This window comes from Peromyscus californicus, unplaced genomic scaffold (assembly GCF_007827085.1).
Source record: "Peromyscus californicus insignis strain IS unplaced genomic scaffold, ASM782708v3 Scaffold_3__1_contigs__length_106647218, whole genome shotgun sequence".
NCBI classification, from domain to species: Eukaryota; Metazoa; Chordata; class Mammalia; order Rodentia; family Cricetidae; genus Peromyscus; species Peromyscus californicus.
In genome coordinates, this window is record NW_026294551.1 from 68,549,156 (window position 1) to 68,571,873 (window position 22,718).

The 22,718-nt window shown below is 45.6% G+C and overlaps 1 protein-coding gene across 4 annotated transcripts in view; it reads left to right on the forward strand.

The window, feature by feature from the left end:
* Positions 1-22,513, forward strand: part of Cdc42se2 (CDC42 small effector 2) — a 77,829-nt gene extending 55,316 nt beyond the window's left edge. For all 4 annotated transcript variants that reach the window (XM_052757734.1, XM_052757736.1, XM_052757735.1 and 1 more), the window contains exons 3-5: positions 13,768-13,869; positions 19,396-19,510; positions 20,301-22,513. In XM_052757734.1, coding sequence (XP_052613694.1) covers positions 13,768-13,869; positions 19,396-19,494 — 201 coding nt within the window. In that variant the 3' untranslated portion in view covers positions 19,495-19,510; positions 20,301-22,513. The remainder of the gene's footprint in view (positions 1-13,767; positions 13,870-19,395; positions 19,511-20,300) is intronic.
* The last annotated feature ends 205 nt before the right edge of the window (positions 22,514-22,718 follow it).

Consider the following 22,718-nt stretch of genomic DNA (forward strand, 5'->3'; position numbering starts at 1 on the left):
CATGGTATGAAAATGTGCAGGTTTAACTTGGGGTTCTCCCATGACACATGCCTTCTCTGTTCCAGTGCTGGATGCTGTGCAGGTTTTTGCTCTGGCAGTTGTAGCTCTGATGCCTGTCTCTGAGATAGCAGTTTTCTCTGAGACCCCTGTTGTCAGTGGATCTAAGAAGAGTTGTGAGTTTCAGTCTGATGAGGCTTTTCTTGTGTGGTTTTAGTGGCAATGCCCAAGCTCTTTTTAGGGCAGCCTAGAAGCAAAGTCACAATGCCATACATTTTGTTCCTTTTCCATTTTGTGTGTGTCTGTGTGTCCTTATTTTGCATGTGTGTCGGGCACATGTGTGTATATGCACATATCCAACACTGTGGGTCTTAGTGAAGGTCAGAGTCCTTAAAGAGATTATTGCTAGGCTGTGCATGGTGACACATGCCTTTAATCCCAGCACTTAGAAGGCAAAGGCAGGCAGATCTGGGACTTTGAGGCCTGCCTGGTCTATGTAGCAAGTTCCAGGCCAGCCATAGCTACACATATGTATGCATGCGTGTGGAGGCCCAAGGTTGATGTCAAGAATTATCCTCAATTGTTCTTCCACTGTAATCATCAAGGCAGGGTCTATCAGTCAAACCCAGAGCTTACTGACACACAGCTAGTCTCCCTAACTAGCTTGTTCTGGAGAGGTGCCTTGTGTCTGCTTTTGGAGGCTAGAAGTACAGGTGAGCTGCCGTGCACCCCTGACTGTTACAGAGGTGCCGGGGAGCCAGACTCCAGTCCTCACACTTCCATGGCAAGCACTTTAACCAATGAGCTAGCTCCTCCGCCCCATGCTGCCATGTTTTAAGAGTATATATAATAAAGTGAGTGTGCTGTTTGAGCCTAGGCCTTGGAGTTATAAGAGGGACAGTGGAAATGGATTTTTTTCTTTCCAGAAAGACTGTGTGTAACATTTAGCATGCCGGTTATATGATATATATCTATGTGAACTATTTCACAGAAATCCTTAGCCTTCTTTACTTTCTGAGAAAACATGTACAACAATCTATGTTGAAGAATACTTTGCCATTGGCTTCAAGCACACACTTCAGAGCATAGTTACAGTCTTACGTCCTTCTAAATTTCATAGAACTGTATGTTTGCTGTTAATGTAGCCAGTGTCAAGACAGCCTTCTCTGAAAGGTACTTGGTCACCTCTTAGCGTTTCTCAAGTATTTGCTAGGATAAAGTGCCACATGCCAGCTCTCCCGCTCCTTTATTACCCTGCTTTCGCACATTCCATGAGTGCACAGGGAAGAGCCTTCCCGTACAGGAAAGAAAATAGGAGGCAGTTTTCTGCACTCCTCATCTTAACACAGGGCAGTGCGCAGCATAACAGAGTCCCAGTGTTTCTAGCTGTGCTGCAGCTGTCACTGCTGCTGTTAGGTAGCAGTAAGTTGTAGATGTTTTTAATTGAGCATTACACCTTGTAATTCAATTAAAAGGTTTTATCAGCAGCTTTTAAGGGAAGTGAGTTCTTTGGTTACTGTGCAGTAAGAATACTGGCGACTTCTCAGGTGTTACATTGATTCTTAGGGAACTCTTACTTGTTTGAACTGCATGTCTTCCCTTTCATATCTCCCTGCATGGCAATGATAGGGTTTGTTCAGTTTCGATGCCATAACAGCACCTTGGAATTTCTGAACGAGCCAAGTACTGATAATACAACAGTGGAAAGACATTTCTGCTCTCATGGGCTCACTCCGGTGGGAGAGATATTTACTCTGTAGATAAGTATTCATGATGTCATGTAGTGATAACTACTTTGTGGGAAAGGAAAGCTGGTAAAGAAGAAAGTGATGTAGGAGAAACAGCGGTATGTATTTACATAAGTCCAGAGAAGGTCTCTGAGAAGGTGAGAAGTGAGACTTAGGGAGTAAGCTGCATCCAGACCCATGAGGGGACCTTAGTCAAAGAGCCTAGAATAAGCTAAGGAAGTGTGGAGTGAGAACATATTCCTGAAGACAGCGTGCTGGGAACACTGAGACACTGGTGGGGATGAGACCAGAGCCTTTCGCTTTTCCAGGTCGTAAAAAAACTTCGGATTTTATTCTTTGTGAAGTAAAACAACAACAACAGCTGTTGCATGTTAAAGCCAAGATCCTAGTCGGAGAGCTTTCCCAATTTGTGAGTAGTCTGGGTGGCCAGCCATGCTCACACGGAGCAGCATTTCCTCAGCTGTCAGAAGTTGAGTGTGCAGTGTATTGGCTTTTTTTCTGCCATGTTTGGCTCTGATGTTCAGTTTTAATCCAAGATGCAAAGTGGGAAGAGGCTGCAAATGACTTCTAGACCCGCCATGGGGTCTAGTGGTTGGTGGATCTTCGAGGAGAGTGGTTGGGGAAATGGGGTTGTGATGGACTGCCGGACCTTGGGTATTCTGTGACTTTAGTGCAGCTGGAGAGAAGGAAGCCGCTGGGGCGTTTGTGATTTCAGGGAACCCTTGGAAGCAGCAGAGTGGCTGTTGAGACGCTCAGGCTTCACAGCTCTCTTTCTGAAAACACAAGTGTCTGTTCTTGACTCATTTAATCTCACACAAATTCATAATTATAATTGTCTCAAAACACAAATTAATTTACTTTTAAAAAGTTACCCATATCAATTAAGATGGGGGGATGGCCCTGTCTTCTGGAAGGGCATTGAAGAGGATTACATGTAATTGTGTGATTGAACCCAGAAATTCCAAAGACTTATGGTAGACTGGAAACTGCCTGCCTGCCTCCTGAGGGCCGGGCCGCAATGCGGTGTGCATCAGCAAATTTGCATCTGCAGTTAAAGGCAGCTCTGGGCAGGCCTGGAGCCTTCTGGTTGACCTCACTGGAGGCTCAGTAGTCTGCAGGATGCCTTCAGAAGGCGTCCTTTGTTCTTGAGAGGGCAGCTTCTGTGCTTTGTACTCTGCTGTGATCTGTTGTCCCAAGGTGATGGGACAACCAACCACGTGCAGAAGCTTCCGAGGCTGAGCCAAAATAGACCTTTTCTCTTTTTAAGACAGAAGCAGAGAGCTGACCAATGCAAGTGTTTCCTGTAGGATGTATTTCTTGTTCCAGGTGTTAACATTGAATTACAGAGAAAGTGTGACATTGTCTTCATTTACCGGTCCTTGAGAAATTAGGAAGCCTCTTGACAAAACCGAGCACAAATGGGTTTTCGTGATCCAGCCCTGTTATTTGTAGTCTTAACCTCCTAGGAGCTGTTGGAGAGCTAGATGCAGAATAGATGCAAGAAGGAAGGAGAGTCCGAGGCAGTGGAAAGCCTTAATTGGTTGAAGAGAGAGCCCCTCAGTGTGGCTTTGGCTAGCCTGCAGTGCTGTGTGACTGGCCTGCAAGCTGCCTGCACTGACCCTCCTGCTTCAGCTCCCTGAATATTTGGTTTGTAGACATCAGCTACTGTCTCACCTTTTAGTGCTTTTCTTAACTGATCGCATCCAGTTCAGATTGGGATCTCGAGGCTACCCTCCCTCCCTACCTCCCTTCTTTCTCTCCCCTCCCCTCTCCTGTATCCTTACAGCTACCTTGTAGTTGTAATTTATAGGTACCTCAAGATTACAGCTGAAAAACTGATCAGTGCACTAGTATTTAAAAGACAGAATCAAGTCCTCTTTGACTATGAGTCCGTAGAGTACGTTTTGTGCCGGAGCCATCATTGCAGCAGGGCCAGGGATAGCCAGCCCACGGCCTGGGTGTCTTGGTGGCAGACAGACTTATGGCCTTACACCCTCCCGGTGAGCTGCTGGCTCTTGTCCTGTCTGTGCGTTCTTGCCCTTTAGTATCTGAGCTGTGGGATTGTGCGCAGTCAGTCTCCCAGGACAGTGACAAGTTACTCCGGTGCCCATAGCTCCTGTAGCAGGCTGCCTAGTTTGGCTGCCCCAGGATCTTCATTCATGATTTTTTACTTTAGTTTTTAACAGTCTAATGGGTAAAATGAAATTCTGTTTTTACTGTCTTCCTTTGTTCGTTATGATTGCTAATGAGGTTTCCCCCACTTCTCACCCTCCCTTTTCTTCTTTCTTAATTTTATTTTTTTGAGACAGTGTTTCTCTGTGTTCCAGGCTGTCCTGGAACTAGCTATGTAGACCAGGATCTGCCTGCCTCTGCCTCCCAAGTGCTGGGATTAAAGTGTGCTACCACTGCTGGACCCCCCTCTTCCCCCTCCCTCCCTCCCTCCCTCCCTTCCTTTTTTTTTTTTTTTTTTTTAAGACAGGGTTTCTCTATGTAGTTCTGGCTGTCCTGGAACTCATTGTGTAGACCAGGCTGCAGGCTGCCCTCAAACTTAAAGACATTTGCCTGCTTATGCTTCCCAAGTGTTGGGATAAAAGGCCTGCACCACCACCACCCTGATGCCCAGCCCTTTCTTAATTTTTAAAAATGTTATTACATTATATATTTGTTTGGGGGAGCCATGTGTGTGCCATGACACACAAGTGGAAGTCAGAGGACAAGTGTAGGAGTCAGTTCTCCCTCTCTACCATGTGGGTCCTGAGCTTCGAACATGGATCCTTAGGCTTGGCAACAAGTGCCTTTACCTGTTAAGCCATCTTGCTAACCTCTTTTTGAAATGGGGTCTCATGTACTCCAGGATAGCCTCGAAGTTACTATATAGTCACAGATGACCTTGAGCTTTTTGTTGTTGTTTGATTGTTTTTTGAGACAGGGTCTCTCTATATAGCCCTGGCTGTCCTGGAACTCACTATGTAGACCAGGATGGCCTTGAACTCATAGAGCACTGCCTGCCTCCAGAGTGCTGGGATTAAAGGTGTGGGACACCAGGCCAGCGCTGACATGTGTTTTTGATCATCCTGCCTCCACCTCCCAAATGCTAGGATTACAGGTCAGCACTCACACTTAGATCCAGGGTTTCAAGCTAGGCAAGTACTCTGCCAGCTGAGCTACATCTCCAGCATGAAGTTAAGCATATCTTGATGTGTCTATTGATTAGTGTGATTTTTCTGTATTTCATATTCATAGGCATATTTTTAGTATTCTGAATACAAACTGTTGGCTGCATGTGTGTACATGCATGTGTAAGCCAGAGGCTGATGACAGGTGCTTTCCTGTGTCCTTCTCTGTCTACCTCACTGAACTTAGCCCCTAATTTGGTAGTCCCTTGCCTCTGGTATGAGATCTGTCATAGTGTATTGTAGGTGTACTACATAAGCATCTTTCTTAGAAGCAGGTACTAAAGTGTTTGGAATTTCTTGTCGATGTCCACATGTCATGTGTGATCACACTCAGAGTCTATTCATTCTGCTTTTCATGAGCTAAGCATCATGCTGATGTCATGGTCTCTTTTTTTCTATTTTATATTGTCCTGGTGTCTGGGAGTGCAGATCGGTCCTTTTCTTCTTATTTTATGTTTTGGCTAGTCTTATTGAAATTTTCCATACAAATTTCCAAGTTTGTCTGTCAGGGTTTCTAAATGACCTATTGAGATTTTGGTTAGATTTGCATTGAAATTATAGAGTCACTAAACTGGATATGTGTCTTCATTTGCAGACTAATTCTTCGAAAGCTTATTTATTTATTTATTTAAAGGCTGGCCTTAAACTCTCTAGGACTTTGGATTTCTGACTTCCTGGTCACCTCCCTAAGTGTTGGAGTTACAGTTGTGTACCACCAACCTGGTTTTGTATGGTGCTGGGGATCCAACCCAGAGCTTTGCATGTTAGGCAAGCACTTGACCAGCTGAGCAATATTCCTAACCGAAAAGCTTTGTGTGTGTGTTTGTGTCCTCATGCACACACACGTTCGAGTGTACACTTGTGTATGCCAGAGGTTAACACTGGGTATCCTCCTCAATTCCTCCATTGTCTGTATTTTTTCCCTTGACATAGGGTCTCATTGAATGAATATTAGTGTCTTGTGTTGAATTTTAGTCTTGTACTGTCTAATTTCAGTATGCATAATACTGGCTCATTTGACTATTAGGTTATGAATCTCAGGGTAATACACAAAGTAGAAATTTCTTGAGATGAACTTCCCCAATTCAGTTCTTCCATTCTTTTGTCCGTAGCAGATGCAGCATAAAGGCAGTGTCTTTGAAATTGTCTGCTGCTGTGAAGAGACAGTATGACAGAGGCCACCTTTTTATGAAGGAGAGCATGGAATTGTGGGCTTGCTTGCAGTTTCATGATGGTCGTCTGATGGGCATGGCAGGGAGCAGGCAGCATGCCTGGCACTGGAGCAGTAGCTGAGAGCAGCATCCTGCTCTGTAGGCAGAGAGAGAGAGAGAGACAAAGAGATGCTTGTGAGAGACGGGAGGAACGGGAGAGCTAGACTTAGCACGGACTTCTGAAATCTCCAGATCTCAAAGGCGTGCCCCCCTGCCTCCCCACACACTTCCTCCAACAAGGCCACACCTCCTAGTCCTTCTCCAGTAGTGCCGCTCCCTGGTAACATTCAAATGTGTGAGTCTGCTGGGGCCGTTCTTTTCACACCACTAAAGTCAGTCATTCTGGCATTTTGAAAGGCCTGTGTCTGTAAGCAGAATCTATCTTGTGAAGCTGTGCAGGGCATCTTTCATTGGTAGATTTAGTCAAGTGTGGTTAAGTATTAATATAATTGAACACTTTCTGTTTATTTTGTTTTTAATAACTTTTGTAGAAATCAATGCACTTAATAGCCTCGTGGCGACCTGTATACTAAATATTAGTAGGATGTAAATCTTTAAAAATAACGAAAAATAAAAATAGTAGTTTTTGTATTTTCCTCCTATATCTCACCAGAAAAATTTCAGTGCCCCCGAGGTAGGTGTATTCCATGCTGTAGACTTAAGTGCACGGTTCAGAAACAGAGTTACCTGTGGGGAAGTGTGGAATAAGTCAGGGCTTATGCATAGCTTAGACTGTCTTGGAACCTGGAATCTTCCTGCTTCATCCTCCAAACACTGGTATTACAGGTGTGTGTGGTCACACCTTGGCTATACTGTCTGTTGCCACAAACAATTACCATGGAAAGGAAGTCAGAAAACCCTTTTGATGAATGAGAAGAAAAACAACTGTTTTCAAATAATTAAAAATAAAGTTGGCAAATAAGTGCCAGCTTTATTTTCCTGTGCCCATCCCTGTTGCCTCACGTCATACCATGGTCCTCTATCTGCAGGCCACGTGAAGAGCTCATGTTAACTGGCAGCTTTTATGAGTAAACATTGCTCAAAAGACCTTATTGTTTGTAAGTCATCTGACCACATCTGAGAGATTGTTGTGGTTATTTAGAAAAACACAGTCTGCAGTTACAAGTTCCGTTGTGCGATGCCTTTCTTGGTCGTGAGTTCTTAAACGGCCGAAGTGAACTTGCTTCTCTAACACCAGTAGCATGGAATTAACTTTTTTTTTTAATGTTTGAATTTTATGAACCTGCAAGAATGGGGGATTAGGCCTTTGAGGTTATGGTGGTGGGGTTCTGGATCTCAAGTGACTTTGATACACAAGTAAAAAACTTCCATTTAATTCTTTTTAAATCAGTAAGAGGACCAGGCAATGATGGCGCACACCTTTACTCCCAGCACTCGGGAGGCAGAGTTAGGAGAATCTCTGTGAGTTCTAGGCTAGCCTGATCTACAAAGCAAGTTCCAGGGCAACCAGGGCTGTTACATAGAGTAAACCTTGTCTCGAAACAAACAAACAAACAAACAAAAAAATTAGTAACAGGCTGATAAAGTTTAGAGTGAAATTTTTTTGGCCAGCATTTTCTGTAACGTAAGGATTGTTAGAGTTTAATTATCCAGAATTAATAATACATTGATTTGGTTAAGAGTACTGGATATCCTTCCAGAGGACCTGAGTTCAGTTTCTACCACCCAAGTTGGGCAATGACCTGTAACTCTAGTTCCAAGAGATCTCACATCCTTTTCTATCCTTTGGATACCTGTGTACACATGTTTATAAATACATGTGTACACAAACATACATAATTAAAAAAACATTTTTAATGAATCTTTCCATCTGTAATATTAGCACATAGTAAGAACATTCTCCTGCTCCCAGTGGTAAGGTAGGAGTAGGGAGAGGCCCCACAGGTTCAAGGCCAGCCTGGTTTATTCAGATAGTAATTAGTTCTTAAATAAAATATGCACGACAAATTCCAGCTGAGGCCCTAGCTCTCCTCACAGGAAAGAGGACAGATTGGATGTTTCCGTTAAGAGAGGAGAGGCTTCATCATGCTCACCTTTTGCAAGGAAAACCAGACAATGGGGGGAAAGATTTTCTGTACTAGCAGGCTCTAGAGGTGTGAGGAGGGAGGGTGGAGCTGACAGCGTCCAGGACTGAGTATAAATGTCCTAACTACAAGCCAAGTGTATTGAGGAGGCTGAGGCAGGAGGATTGCAAATTCCAGGCCAGCCAGAGCCACACAGAAGGAACCCTCCCCACCCCCCAAATCAACCACCAACCACTAAACACACAGTATTTTTCAGGCATAAAGAGAACTTTTTTTTTTTTAAGGTACAGCACACTATTCAAGGGCATAGTATTAAAAATTCAAGACAAACACGGATGTAGTTGTCAGCAGCCAGGGGAATTCCAGAGTTGGGCCTCAGCAAAGCCAAACAGGAAGCTTGAGAGGGCGCTCTCAGCCCCACTGTGTGGACTTTGAGTGGAGTCGCTGTGTCTCCTGGAACACTTCGCTCTTACAGAGCACTTCATTAGCAGCCAGCCAGCCAAATAATCCCTGCCGTACTTAAAATGCTTTTCATTCTGCGGAAGGTCGGGGGTTGAGGCACACATGTGAACACTTGGGCTGGAGTAGAGGTGATTAGGCAAAAGTCTCTTCCCATGGAATTTCTGCATCATTACGTCAGAGTTAGAGCGGCAGTGAGGGAGTAATGTGCAGTAAACAGAAGGTCTTGCCGCCATGGGAGCCTTGCTTTCATGAGCTCTGTACAACTATAAAATCGTATTTCTTTATCCACTCTGTGTTGGTGGGACAATGGGGAAAGTCAGCTGACTGAGATATGACGACAGTAAGGAAGTCAGATTTATCTTGATTTGTTGCAGTATAACCTGTCCAGAGTTTGTGATTAAAAAGGAGTAGCTTGGTATATGCTGTAACAGTCACTATTCCCCAAGTAACTCACTGTGAAGGAAAGACACGCTGAGGAGTCCTTTTCCATGAACGTCAGCACAGCGCTGACAGATGTGACGACAACGGTAGATCAGTGGCTACAGGGAGAAGGGCCCGTTAAGAGGATGGCTGTGCTACCGTGTTGACTCTGGGGGGCTCAGAGATGAAAAAGGTTGTTCCTCCACCCTTCCCTTTTCGTCTCCTCCTCCACCATCACGTCTGAGGACTGTCTGGGGACAGCCTTGTACCTTGTGAAGAAGTGGGCTGGAGGCTGCCCACCTCAGCGCTTCTGGGTGAGAGTGGTCCTTGGGAATGTGTGTGCCATCTTCCCCGGGACTGCCCTTCCCCAGCCCTTAGTCCATGCAGCAGTGGGAGGCAGTCACTTAGTGTGGGGTGTGGGCCATGTCTAACCCCTTCTTAGCATTGCAAGTTATTGGGAGGCAAGGAGAGGGGCTTCAGGCCAGGATGGTAGAACCTAGGGATGCCTGGAAGGTGTGACTCTAGAGTATGCCAGGTCTCGGTCTAGCTGGTCGCTCACAGAAGCCGTTGCTCCGACAAGTGTGGTTCCTGTGAAACCTTGGGAGATGCCCCAGTCCTCGAGGTCCACTGCACCAGGGGACACAGCTGCTGTCCTCCTCTCCTTGTGACTGTGTGTGTGAACCTAGAGGCCTCTGTCTGCCCTAGGTGGTATTACTAGGGGCAGAAACTCTTGTTTCACTGAAGATGCTGGGAAATTGACCATGATTTGAAGTGCATATAGATGGGTGAACCGGAATGAACAGCTTCTGAAGGCAAATTTAATGGTTATTAGCAAACAGAAAAGGGGAACAAGGCTACCACCATATCCTCTTTTGCTTTGGATCTTAAGGGTTTTTTTTACAGAATTAGGCTTTATTGACCCAAACAAGAACAGTCGGGAGGGAAGTTAGATGAGTGTGGTGGGCCAAGCGGAGACAGAGGGTCTGGTTACTCTCTTTGTATTCTGTTACTTTTTAATCTAAATCTCAAGTACAGGCCTGGAGGTTAAATTCGGAGAAATAAAGGACAAATGACCTGGGTGTTGTGACCCACACTTTTAATCCCAGCATTTGGGAGGCAGAGGCAGGGGGATCTCTGAGTTTAGGGCCCTGTATAATTTCTTCCCTGACTACATAGGGAGTTCCAGGATAGCCAGGGCTACATAGTGAGCCCTGTCTCAAACAATACAGAAGACGACACAGGTGAGAGTGTGGACCCACCGTGTCAGGCTAGTGCCGCAAGTGCTCACAGAAGCTTCAGCACGTGTCAGTGACATCTAAGAGTGAGCTCTCCAAAAACCGTTGTAAGGGCCAGGGAGAAAGATGGCTTAGTGAGTCAAGTTCAATCCCCAGGACTCATACAGAGGTAGAAGGAGAGAACAGACTCCACAAGTCGTCCTCTCAGCTCAACAGGTGTGCCTGGGCACAGGCCTCCCCCAATAATAGTGATAAGTAAGGGTCATTACTCTACTGTTGGTGCTACTCAAAACAACAAAACTCTGATCCGGAACTGCAATTGGTAGGTCAGGTGGTCTCCACTTGTTAAGTGAGACCCAGACCTCAGAGCGCTTGCTGTTCCGAGGAGCACCTTAGGTTTGGAGGTTAATTGTTTTATGTGTGTGGAGTTTTGTCTACATGTGTGAATTGCACCTTGTGTGTGTGCAGGTTCCTGAGGAGGCCAGAAGAGGGTGTTGGAGCCCTCTGAAACTGAAATTACAGACGGGTATGAGCTGCCATGTGGGTGCTGGGAATAGAACCTAGGTCCTCTGCAAAAATCAGCCAGTGCTTTTAACCACTGCGCCATCTCTCCAGCCTCCTTATCTGTGTTTGGATTCCCAGCACCCACATAAAAAGCCATGCATATCTGTAAACCCGGGGGAAGAATGGAGAAGATCCTTGAAGCTTGCTGACCAGCCAACGAGCTCCAGGTCCAGGGAGAGACCCTGTCTCAAAAATGAAGTCACACTGGACTTGGTGGTACACGCCTTTAATCCCAATGCTCAGGAGGCCAGCCTGGTCTAGGTAGTGAGTTCCAGGATAGCCAGGCTATGCTATGTAAAGAGACCCTGCCTCAAAAAACCAAAAATCTAAGAGAGAGTGAGAGCGAATTAATGGGTGATGTCTATAAATTACGTTTATGTACTTAGGAAAGTGTCAAAGAATAAAATAGAACAACAACAACAACAACAAGTCTAAAAGAAAACCTACCACACCCATGCTCATGTAAACATCTCTAAATTCAGTGGGTTAAGACCGGGCAGTGGTGGTGCACACCTTTAATCCCAGCACTCAGGAGGCAGAGAGATTGGCAGATCTCTGTGAGTTCGAGGCCAGCCTGGTCTACAAGAGTTCCAGGACAGCCTGAGCTACACAGAGAAATCCTTTCTTGAACACCCCCCCCCCCCAAAATTCAGTGGGTCATTAAAAAAAGGACTTGAAAGTAAGAGTGAGAGAGGCTTTTGGGGGGAAGAGGTTGGGGGGGAGGGGCTCAGTAGGGGGGGAGGGGTTCAGTGGGGGGACTAAGAGATGGTCATTGGAGGGAGTGCATTAAAAATGTACTACACACACATATAGGGTCCTCAAAGAATAAATTTTAAAAACATTTTTTAAAAACTTAAAGTGAAGAAGACAGTGTCAGCCTCTGGCCTTTCACATGGGCACAGGTTGATGGGACACACTTAGCGCATGTGCGTGTTTTAGTGTCTTAGTTGCGTGCATCCTGCTACAGAGGTGAGTCAGCTGGCTGGCCTGTGAGTTTGAAGCGCTTCCACTCCAGCCTTCAAAAGTCAACTCCTGAGAGGAGAGAGTTATTTTCCTCTAAAATGTTACAAAGAGACAGTGTAAATAGTGGATGAAAAACTCTGAGGTCTGCCTCTCTTCTCTCTTCTCTCTCTCTCTCTCTCTCTCTCTCTCTCTCTCTCTCTCTCTCTCACACACACACACACACACACACACACACACACACACACAGAGCAAGCAATCGAGCGTGCACGCATTCGTAGATGCTCTAGGACCAGCAAGAATCACTGTTGTCACAGAGTTACTGGGAATAAATCTGTCCAACTCAGAGAAAGCACATGCCATCTCTGAACACCGGGGAGGTAGATATTTCCAAAGCAAAGTATCCAGCTGCTTTTAGGCTTATTCTGCATCAATAAAATCAAGACTGTTCAGTTTGCTGCAGATTTTGGAGCAGTGTGCTATCACAAGGGAAGCCTACTGTGAGCAGGCTGCTGTGAGGACAGTGATCCAGCTACACTGGTAGCTGCTCTTAGTGTCTGTCATATCCGAGGGATCTGTGCGAACCTCAGATGAGCAGGGACGGGGCAGTCCTGACGCAGGGGTGGGTGTACTGGTGGGAAACGGTGTCGGCTTGGCTGCTCACTGGGAAACCGTCTAGCACTCCAGCCGAAAGCAGTGCACTGTAATCTCAGCACTTAGGAGGCTGAGGTAGGAGCACAGTGAGTTCTAGACAGGCCCGACTATATGGATGACATCCTGTCACAAAACTAAAGTGTGATTATCAAAAATTAGGAAGCGAGCCCCACCCTTGGAGAGTTAGGACAGGGCGTCAGTCACAATGCAGTGAACAGACCAGTACAAACTCTTGCTCCTCCCCCGCAGGCCAGCTGAATAAAAGATTCATTCCAGGGTACAAGGTGGTTGGATACAACCCAAGTAATGAGATCAGAAAAAAAATATAATCAACTTGTTATCAAGCGCTAGAAAGTTGTATTTAAAATCAAGAGCACTGTGGTCAAATCACACATGTTCTTGGCTAATGATGAGGGTAATTTTACATTTGTTTTCTAAGTTATTTTTGACATAAACATACATATTAATGGTGTTATAGTGCTCAGTGTTTATGTGTATGATGTTTCAGACATATAAAATATTTCCTCAGACATCTATTATTTCAACTAGTCAGGGCAGTGAATGCCTTTAATCTCAGCATCTGGGAGAGAGAGAGGAGGAGGAGGATGGTCAGGAGTTGAAGGTCCACCTGGGCCACATGAGACCATGTCTTTAAGAAAAAAAGGTATTATTTCTTTAGTTTGTTTTTGAAAAGGTCTCATAATGTAGCTCAGGCAAGCCTCAAACCCAAGGTCCTTTTGCCCCCCACCCACCTCAGTGCTGGGGTCGCGGGTCTGTTCACCAACTAGCTTATTACTTCCTGCTCTATGCTAAACGTTTCCAGATGCTCCTTCAGATAAAGCTGTAATGTGTGGCTGCGTACATCACAGCATCGTGGGGGTCAAAGGGCAGCCTTTAGGAGTTAGTTCGCTTTCCACCATGGAGTCCGAGCATGGGTTTTGGGACGTGCATAGCAAGCTTTTTTACTGGTTAAGCTATCTTGACTACTCATCCTCTAGATTTTTTTTTTTTTTTTTTTTTTTTCCGTTTTTCGAGACAGGGTTTCTCTGTGTAGCTTTGCGCCTTTCCTGGGACTCGCTTGGTAGCCCAGGCTGGCCTCGAACTCACAGAGATCCACCTGGCTCTGCCTCCCGAGTGCTGGGATTAAAGGCGTGCGCCACCACCGCCCGGCCTCATCCTCTAGATTTTTGATGTTTCATTGTTTCAAAGAGAAATTAAAAGTATGACAATTGGATTTTCAAACTGTTGTGGGAGAATAAGACCATTTTCTCAACACATTGTTTCTCATATTTTAGAAAAGGCGACGACGGATTGACCGAAGTATGATTGGAGAACCAACCAATTTTGTGCACACAGCTCATGTAGGATCCGGAGACCTGTTCAGTGGGATGAACTCAGTAAGTGTGTTGGTGGATACTGCCCAGTGGAACCTTCTTGACAGACTCAAACCTTTAAAATGTTTTTTTTTTTTTAAATACTTGTTGTATGTGTCCTTTTAATAACATCATGCTAAATGAGTTCTAAACTAGATTGTGCCAGTCACAGGTTGGAAAAAAAAAACATTGTGTCTGCACAGACGTTTCCTGTCATCACTCCCTAAGCAATATCATCTAGCAGTTATTCGTACATTATTGGCACTGTATTAAATATGCTGCAAGTACAATACAGATTATTGAATGTTCGTGGGAAATGAGATGGGTTATATGCATAAGTCAGACCACTTCATGCTGGAACAGCCACACTCGGTGTGGACATAAATCTTAGATTTGGATTTGGAATGGGTTAGTTAATGATTGATTCTTAGGTTCCCAACATGGGACTCGCAGGTGACCTTTTTTTGTTTGTTTGTTTGTTTTTGTTTTTTACGAGACAGGGTTCCTTTGTGTAGCTCTGGAGCCTGTCTTGGAACTCAAGCTCTGTAGCCCAGGCTGGCCTCGAACTCACAGAGATCCGCCTGCCCCTGCCTCCCAAGTGCTGGGATTAAAGGCGTGTGCCACCACAGCCTGGGGCAGGTGAGCTTTGAAATTAGTGTTTAAACTAGGCACAGTGGCACATGCCTTTAATCCCAGCGCTCAGGAGGAAGATATCTAAGTTGAAGGCCAGCCTGGTCAACATAGTGAATTCTAGGACAGCCAGGGCTGCATAGAGACCCTGTCTCAAAAAACCAAATAAACAAATACTATTTAATACTTACCCTCTTGTTGTGAACTGCTTCTCATATACTCTTTTGAAGATTTAGTTACTATGTATTTGTATGCATGTGTCATATGTGTGCAGAGGCCAGTAGGAGGGAGTTACAGGAGGTGGTGAACTCCCTGCCGTGGTTGGGTGCTGGGAACAGAACTTGGGTCCTCTGCAAGAACTACATCACTCTTAACCACTGAGCCATCTCTCCAGCCCTACATCTGCTTCATAAAATGTCAGTGTTTCCCTAAAGAAAGATGTTAGAATGCTGGAGATGTTGGCTACTGTGGTTAGGCTCTTTCCTACTAAGCAGGTAATTGGGATTTGCACACATCCCTTTAGGGCAGGGCAGCAGACATTTGCCATATTAAGCACTTGGTTATAAAGTATCTGAAATGAAGGAGAGTCTGCTGTCTTTTATTATATAGAGAGATTTAATACATGTCAGAGTAGACCTCAGGTTCACTCATCTGGACTCTTCTATTCTGTGTGTTCATCTAAGGAAACCAAAAGAGGACACTTCCAGAGCCAGCCTCCTTTTGTTCCTCAGAAAGCCCAGTGCCTAGTGGCCCCAGGTGTCACTGGACTGACACTGTTGTAGAAACAGAATTAGATGTTGCTGTCTTTCTTAGGGTTTCTGTTACTGTGAGGAGACACCATGACCATGACAGCGCTTATGAAGGAAAACACTTAATTGGGGCTAACTTACAGTTCAGAGGTTCAGTCCATTACCATCATGGCGAGAAGCATGATAGCAGGCAGATTTGGTGTTGGAGAGGGAGCTGAGAGTTCTACATCTGGATCTGCAGGCAGCAGGAAGAGAAACTTGAGACAGCACTGGCCAGGCTTGAGCATCTGGGACCGCAAAGCCCACCCCTGTGACACACTTCCAGATAGTGACACTCCCTGTGAGCCTCTGAGGGCCATTTTCTTTCAGTCTACCACAGTCGTGTTCAGATTTCCCAGCCAGGATCAACAGAGCTGGGCAGAGTGGGTAATGAGTGTCGGGGACACGTAAACCTGCTTGTCCCCTCAGTGACTGGAAAACAAGGGAGCCGTTTCTCACTCCTGTTTTCAATCTGTAGGAGGACTTGTGTGCTTGGCTACCTTGTTGAGTGTCATAATTTCCAGAGAGGAACAGCTGCCCTGTTTGCTGGATAGTAAGCGGGGTAAAAATAGCCAAGGGGCTGTGAGCCCTCTCTGGATGGTGTGCTTATTACAGGCTGGTCATAGAACAGGCGTTGCACATTTATCATATATTTGGTAGTCTCTTTCTCATCAATAAAGATCTTCACCTCAGATTTTATCTCTTTTGAGACAGATTCTAAAGATGGAGGCAGAGCTGGTCTTGAACTTGGGCTACTGCCTCGGCTGATGGATGCTGGCACATTACTTAGCTACCTCTTAAGATTAACTAGCTTAGGGCTGGAGAGATGGCTCAGCGGTTAAGAGCTGTTCTTCTAGTAGGTCCTGAGTTCAATTCCCAGCAACCATGTGGTGGCTCACAACCATCAGCAATGAGATCTCGCGCCCTCTTCTGGCCTGCAGGGGTACATGCAGACAGAACCCTGTATACATAATAAATAAATAAATCTTTAAAAAAATGTTAAAACAAACAACAACAACAACAAAAAAGATTAACTAGCTTGTGGTGTTTGGTAACACTTGTAGGTTTTGTTTGTGCACAGTTTAGAATTTTCTTTAAAATCTGTGCTGAACATGTTAGTCAGCTGCATTAGGTCTGCTGCTTGCCGTAGCTGAGGTGGAGCCTCTTGTGCTGACAGCATCAGGTGGCGGCAGGTTCTACCCTGCAATCCACTGGAGTCTTCTCTGGGACTGACGGACTTTCTGTAGAACCAGTACGTCCCTTTTTGGTAATGATTTCCTTGGAGGAGTGTTCTGTTCTCCCGCAGAAGGCCGAGTTCTTACTGACGGTTCCCGCTTGCACAAACCTGACTGTGAGAGAAATTGTGTTTTCCTGTGTATAAACAGTGACAATAAGACAGAACCCTGAGTAGAATTGCTGTTTATCCAGAGAGACATTCCCGCCCCATCTGTGTGCTGAGACTAGAGCAGCTGAACTTAGAAACGGGCTCCTGTGTAAAGGTGCAGCCTGGCCTTCCCAAGGCTGCTCTGTTGACTTACTTTAAATATGTATATTTATATATTTAATTTTTTTTTTTAATTTTGCGTGCATTGGTGTTTTGCCTGCATGTGTGTCTGTGTGAGGGTATCGGATCCCCTGGAACGGGAGTTACAGACAGTTGTGAGCTGCCATGTGGGTTTTGGGAATTGAACCTGGGTCCTCTGGAAGAACAGTCAGTGCTTTTAACCCCCGAGCCATCCCCCCAGCTCTAACTTACTTACGTTTGGTGTGTTGGTGCTGTGTTTACAGGCATGGACTGCCACACCTGCAAGCTTACTTTTGAATTTCAACTTCTTGCCAGAAAGACCTCTGTGAGCCTTTAGTAGTAGTTTCAGAACCCTGTAGACCTGCAGTCATGTGACTGTGCTCAGCACCGATAGGTCACTTATAGAAAATCCGGACCCTTCAGTTTGACAAATCCGGACCCTTCAGTTTGACACTGCCGAATTGTTTTGCTTGAAGAAACACACCTTTTTCTTCTTAGACTTGTGTGGCGTTATGCGTTCACAAGTCTTGAGCAGGTGGACCTGGAGCATCTGCAGAGCGGTGTGCGTGTGACTGTGGACGGTTATGGGGCTGAGGTCCCAGGGTACCACAAAGGGGCGTGCAGGGGTCATGCCCAGTGGCATAAACACAGGAGGCAGTGAGAGTATACAGCAGGCGACAACTAGTATTCAGTAGGTTGACCCACCAGACGAGTAACTCTGTGATGGGGAGCCCCACCTGGCAAAGCCGTGGAGTCAAAGCTATGGGCATTCTTCCCACTGCTGTGTGTTTAGTCTCGTGAAAATATTCCATCTTTGGACACACGTATAGCTGTAGACGATCAGGAAGATGATTTCTGCTCAAGCTGTATAATTGTGATAATACTAGAGTATTTTTCATAACTGACACAGGAAAGTAACAGTATTCTCAGTCACAAAGATGGCTAACTTTAGACTTTGGAACAAATTCAAAACAGGTTGCCCCTGCAGAGAATGCACAAACGTAAGTTCCAGGTATTTATTACTGAAGCAACTTTGTAAGACATAACCCCCTGCAATAATTCTCTTTCTGCATCTACCCTACCATTCAAGGTTCAGCTGACTGTTACTGTTAAGTCCTGAATTTCAGTGTCACTTTCTGTCTGGGAAAGAGCTACATGCACGGCCAAATGTTCCTCACTGGCCGGTCAGTGTGACCTCCCTAGCCTGAGAGAAACTGTGTAACTTCTCATGTGTTATGAGAATGGTCGTACCTGCAGATGTAACATAATTGTCCAGAGTTTGGTTGTGGATGAGTGAATGTGGTATGCTGAAAAGAAGATGTAGTTGAGTGTGTGGAAGGAGAAGTGTGAGAGTAAAGAGTGAGTGAATGATGCAGTAGTGTGTGAAGGAATGTAACAGAGAGAAGAAATGTGTATAGGAGAGAGAGATAGGGAGCAATATAAAAAAGAGATGTTAACTATCAATGGCTGTGAAGGAGAAAGATGTGTGTATGTAAAGAGATGTAGCTGTGTGGAGACAGATTTTCAGAGGATTTTTTAAGATGAAGTAAAAAAGAAAGTTACTTGTTTACCCCTCAGATAGACAGAAAAAGTCTAGCCCTTGCCACCGCCGTAGATTTTTTTTGTATACCCTGGCGCTGCCTGGAGGCTGGCCCCCCCCCCCCCCCGGTTAGCAGTACACAGACTGTCTATCCTTACCTAAAGCAGCCATCAGTTGTGAATACAGGTCTTCAGTGGTAGTGTGTACAATGCCCTTGGGGTCAAATGCTCCACGGAAGTCAGTGTCCCAGAGCGCTGCAGGTGGGCCCTGTAAGTGTGTCCCTAAGCACCCATATGCTCTCTTCTAGCATTTTAAACCTGTTACTCCAGAAATAACTTAGGCAAGCCTCATTACTGCTTTCTTTAAACATAAAATATTGACTTAGGATCACCAGCAAAAAGGGCCCATGCTTCCTTTATGTCCCAGTAAGGGCTTATAGCACTCAGTAAATAGATTTATGAACATGGTCCAGGCTCCCCTGTCTTTCCCCCAAGTCTCGGCTCTGGGAAGTGACCCTTCATGGGCCCCACCAGTCTGTGGGCATCACCTCCAAACTTCCTGCTTGGGTCCCTCCCTCCAGCACTGTAGCCTGACTGTCTCTCTGCTTCCAAAATGTTTCTCATTTACAGGAGCTCGGTTGAAATGACGATGACAAGCTAAAAGATGGTGTGTGCAGTTGCTCCAACATCTTGTGACAGTCCATCAGAATGTGACTTTAGAAAGTGAACATGGCCTATAGTGTGTCTTTGGAATCTCAGCCATCTTCATCAATCTATGATTGTGCATTCGAATGAGGTGACACATTCGGGAGGCTGAGGCAGTATGACCACAAGGTCAAGGCCAGCTTGGGCTACATGAGGCCGTGCTTAGGGGAAAACAAAAACAGAAACAAAAAACTAAGCAACGACACACTGTTCAACACTGGCCTCACCATGGCACTAGAAAAGTTAAGGTGTCTAAGAGTGAGTTTGTGCTCTCCCTGCACACATGTCCTGAAGACGTGGGGAGATCACTCTGCTGAACCGCCTGGTCCTGCTGAGCCTCTGTTCTGTCCCTGTCTGTTTTAGGTCAGCTCCATTCAGAACCAAATGCAGTCCAAGGGAGGCTATGGAGGCGGCATGCCTGCCAGCATGCAGATGCAGCTCGTGGACACAAAGGCAGGATAGCCCTGGTCCATCACCTGTGAGTACCTCAAAGCTGGGGGGAGCCTTATTTAAGTCTTGAGGTTTAAAAAAATGCTTAGTCAGATGGTCTTTCACTCTGTAGACCAGGCTGGCCTCGAACTCACAGAGATCCGCCTGGCTCTGCCTCCCGAGTGCTGGGATTAAAGGCATGCGCCACCACTGCCCTGGGCACATGCTTCATTTTAGGTGTAAATGTCAAGCTGTCTCCTCATCTGAAGACGTTGAGTGACAGGCAGCATCTGGGTAGGGAGGAGGCTTCAGCCTGTGGGTTTTCTGACAGGATGCACATGTTCTCATAAGTAGAAGTACTGATACTGTGTATGTCAGCTTCATGAGTAGTGAGGTGGTTTATACATACTTCATTATAAGCTTTTCAGATGAAAAAGAAAAATACTTCTTAAGAGTATTACCTTGGAGGGTAAACATAATTTTAATTTTTGGCCAGCTGGCACATGCCTTTAATCCCAGCACTTAGGAGCCAGAGGTGGGAGGATTTCTGTGAGTTCAAGGCCAGCATAGTGAGTTCCAGGATAGCCAGGGCTATGTAGAGAGACTGTGTATAAAACAAAACAAAAGCTGGGCAGTGGTGGCACACACCTTTAATCCCAGCACTCAGGAGGCAGAGTCAGGCGGATCTCTGTGAGTTCGAGGCCAGCCTGGTCTACAGAGCGAGTTCCGGGAAAGGCACAAAGCTACACAGAGAAACCCTGTCTTGAAAAACAAAAAAACAAAAACAAACAAACAAAATCCAAAAAGTAATAATTTGAATTTTTCTTTTGGTTTTATAGGTCAGAATTTCTGTCTTTTCTGTGTCCACAGTTCTATAATATTTTTGTCTTGTGATTGGATTTCTTTTATTTTAATTATAAAAAAGAAGTGTGGCGGCAACCTGTTCACCCCTGTGATCTCCAGCAAGACTTTCCTGCTCCGAGGAAGGCAGCGTCAGGCCGTCCTGCCTTGCCGCCAGTGGCATGCATGCCTGGGACTCTGATGAGAGTTCTTTGGATTGTAGCTGAATTTTCAATGTTTAATCGACATGGATCGGATCTTAGCATGGTCTTCTTGTGACTGCTAGCACTGTTTTGTAATTGTTTCCCTTTTAAACTTTCATTGCGCCTCCAGCCCCTCTGCCTTATGATTTTACTGGTGAGCAGAGACCTGTCGTTACTGCCACCGTTTATGTATATTTTGAAGGTGTGAGACCCACAAGCACAATAGTCCTTTGCATCTGTGGAAACTTGCTCGTGTCTGCACACTCCATGGTGCTGCTCGGAGAGGACCCCCTTGGGATGCCAGACGCTGGCGTCCTGAGCTGCTGCGGCCTGAGGATGCTGCTCTCCTGGAGGATGCTCTCTGCAGATAATCAAAGCTGGGGTCAGGTCTGATTAGAGCAGTGACAGAACGCCTGTGTTCCAGGGGCAGTCGCGTGGCTGTAAATGTTCAGGGTATTTATTTTGAGAGTAAGGACCTGTGATTGTGAGCAGATAGTTCCATATCTAAGTGTTGTGGTGAAGCCCATCCAGCTTCTCGGCATCTTCGTCCTGTTAGCTCTTCACTCTGTGTGTGCTGTCTCTGTTTTCTGTTTAAACTCAGCCTCTGCTACCAGCTTTGACCGCAGAGCCCTTGGCCTTCCAGTGTTCCACTGCTACGGAGGCCGTGGCAGCTTCCAACAGCACCTGCTGCCTGCCTGGCTGATTCCCTGACAGTGAAGACTTTCTGTGGTTAGCCAGAGGCCTTTGCTCAGGTCCCGTTCTGTTCCCCTTCCCAGCTGGGCCCTGTGGTCCACGTCACTGTCTAACTGCCTTGATTGCTTAGCATTCGTGCAGAGGATGAGCATGACTGAAATCAGTGCCGAAGGCAGTTAGGTCCTTGTCTAGAGAAATGTGATCATTTCTGCCTTCTGCCTCCGTCTGTCCCTGCCCAGCACTGCTCCTGTCCTGAGATGCTGACTGGAGAGCCAGTAGGCCAGCGCAGGCAGAGCTGAAAGCGTTTCTCCTCCATTTCTTCTGAACTTAATTTACCAGTAGGGTGGAACACTGGATGACCTGATCCTTTGACTTTGCAATTCTTCCTGTTCATAGGTGTCAATCCCGCGCACAGAGTCTGTCAAGGAGAAACATTGAATTCACCATTGTCTTTAATTCACCATGTGGACACTGCACTCTTGAGTTTTTCATTCCGCTTAGCCAGGGTGAGGTTCCTGCCAGGGCACTGCTGTGTGCAAACTTTCTGTATGACAGACAGGGATTTCTTGGCATCTTCAGCACTGATGGATGGGACAGCACAGGGAGCCATTGTCCCCTCCCCCATCACTCTGCTGCTCCAAGGCCAGTCATTAATAAGCCAAAGGAGCCTGTGATGGTCCTGCAGCTGCCTCGGACCTCTTCTCAGCACAGTGAGACACTGTACACAGTGCACCGGCCTGGTGCCCTGGAAGGTTCCAGTGAAGTCAAGAAAACGTACAGAGTAACTAACCTTGTACATGATGTTTTTATGGAGGCTGAAGGATGCTGGCAGGGAGGCAGGGAGGCAGACTTCCCACCTCCCTACATGGGATTGTAAACCTTGGGAACTCGTTGGTTCCTTCATAGTAATGCATCTCATTTTTAAATTGGAGCTAATAGGATTTTGTACCCAGAATTTATTATATTGTTAATACTTTTCTGAAACACACGGTAACAACTAGTAAGCAAGAGGAACAGCAGGTTGCACCACGTGGATTCTGGTAGCAACGTGTGCTGGGCGCAGCTTCTCCAGTGGGCCTGGGAAGCTTTGTCCATTAGCTTCCCTGTGGTTAAATAGAGCTGTTGGTGTGGAGCGGCTTGCCTTGATCTGTTCAGTGACTTCTGCTCGGCACTGGAAGAGAAGACGGACGTATTTTTATAATATAAACATACTTTTTTTGTACATTGTGTTCATTCTTGAATAAAGTGAGCTCACTGTTGGCTTGTAGATATTAAAAAGAAAGTATTGATTTTGATTCAATAAATGTTTTCTTTTAGTCCTGGTTTGGATTTTTCCTTTTAATGAAATTTTATTCAACAGAACTTATATAGAGAGAACCTTCTAGTATTACTCCCTCTCCAATGACAACCCGTGGGTGCAGACAAATCATTTTCTCCCATGGGTACAGACAAATCATCTTTCCTCTAAAGGGGTTTTTGTTTTGTTGAATAATAATAAATAATAATTTAAATAATAAATAA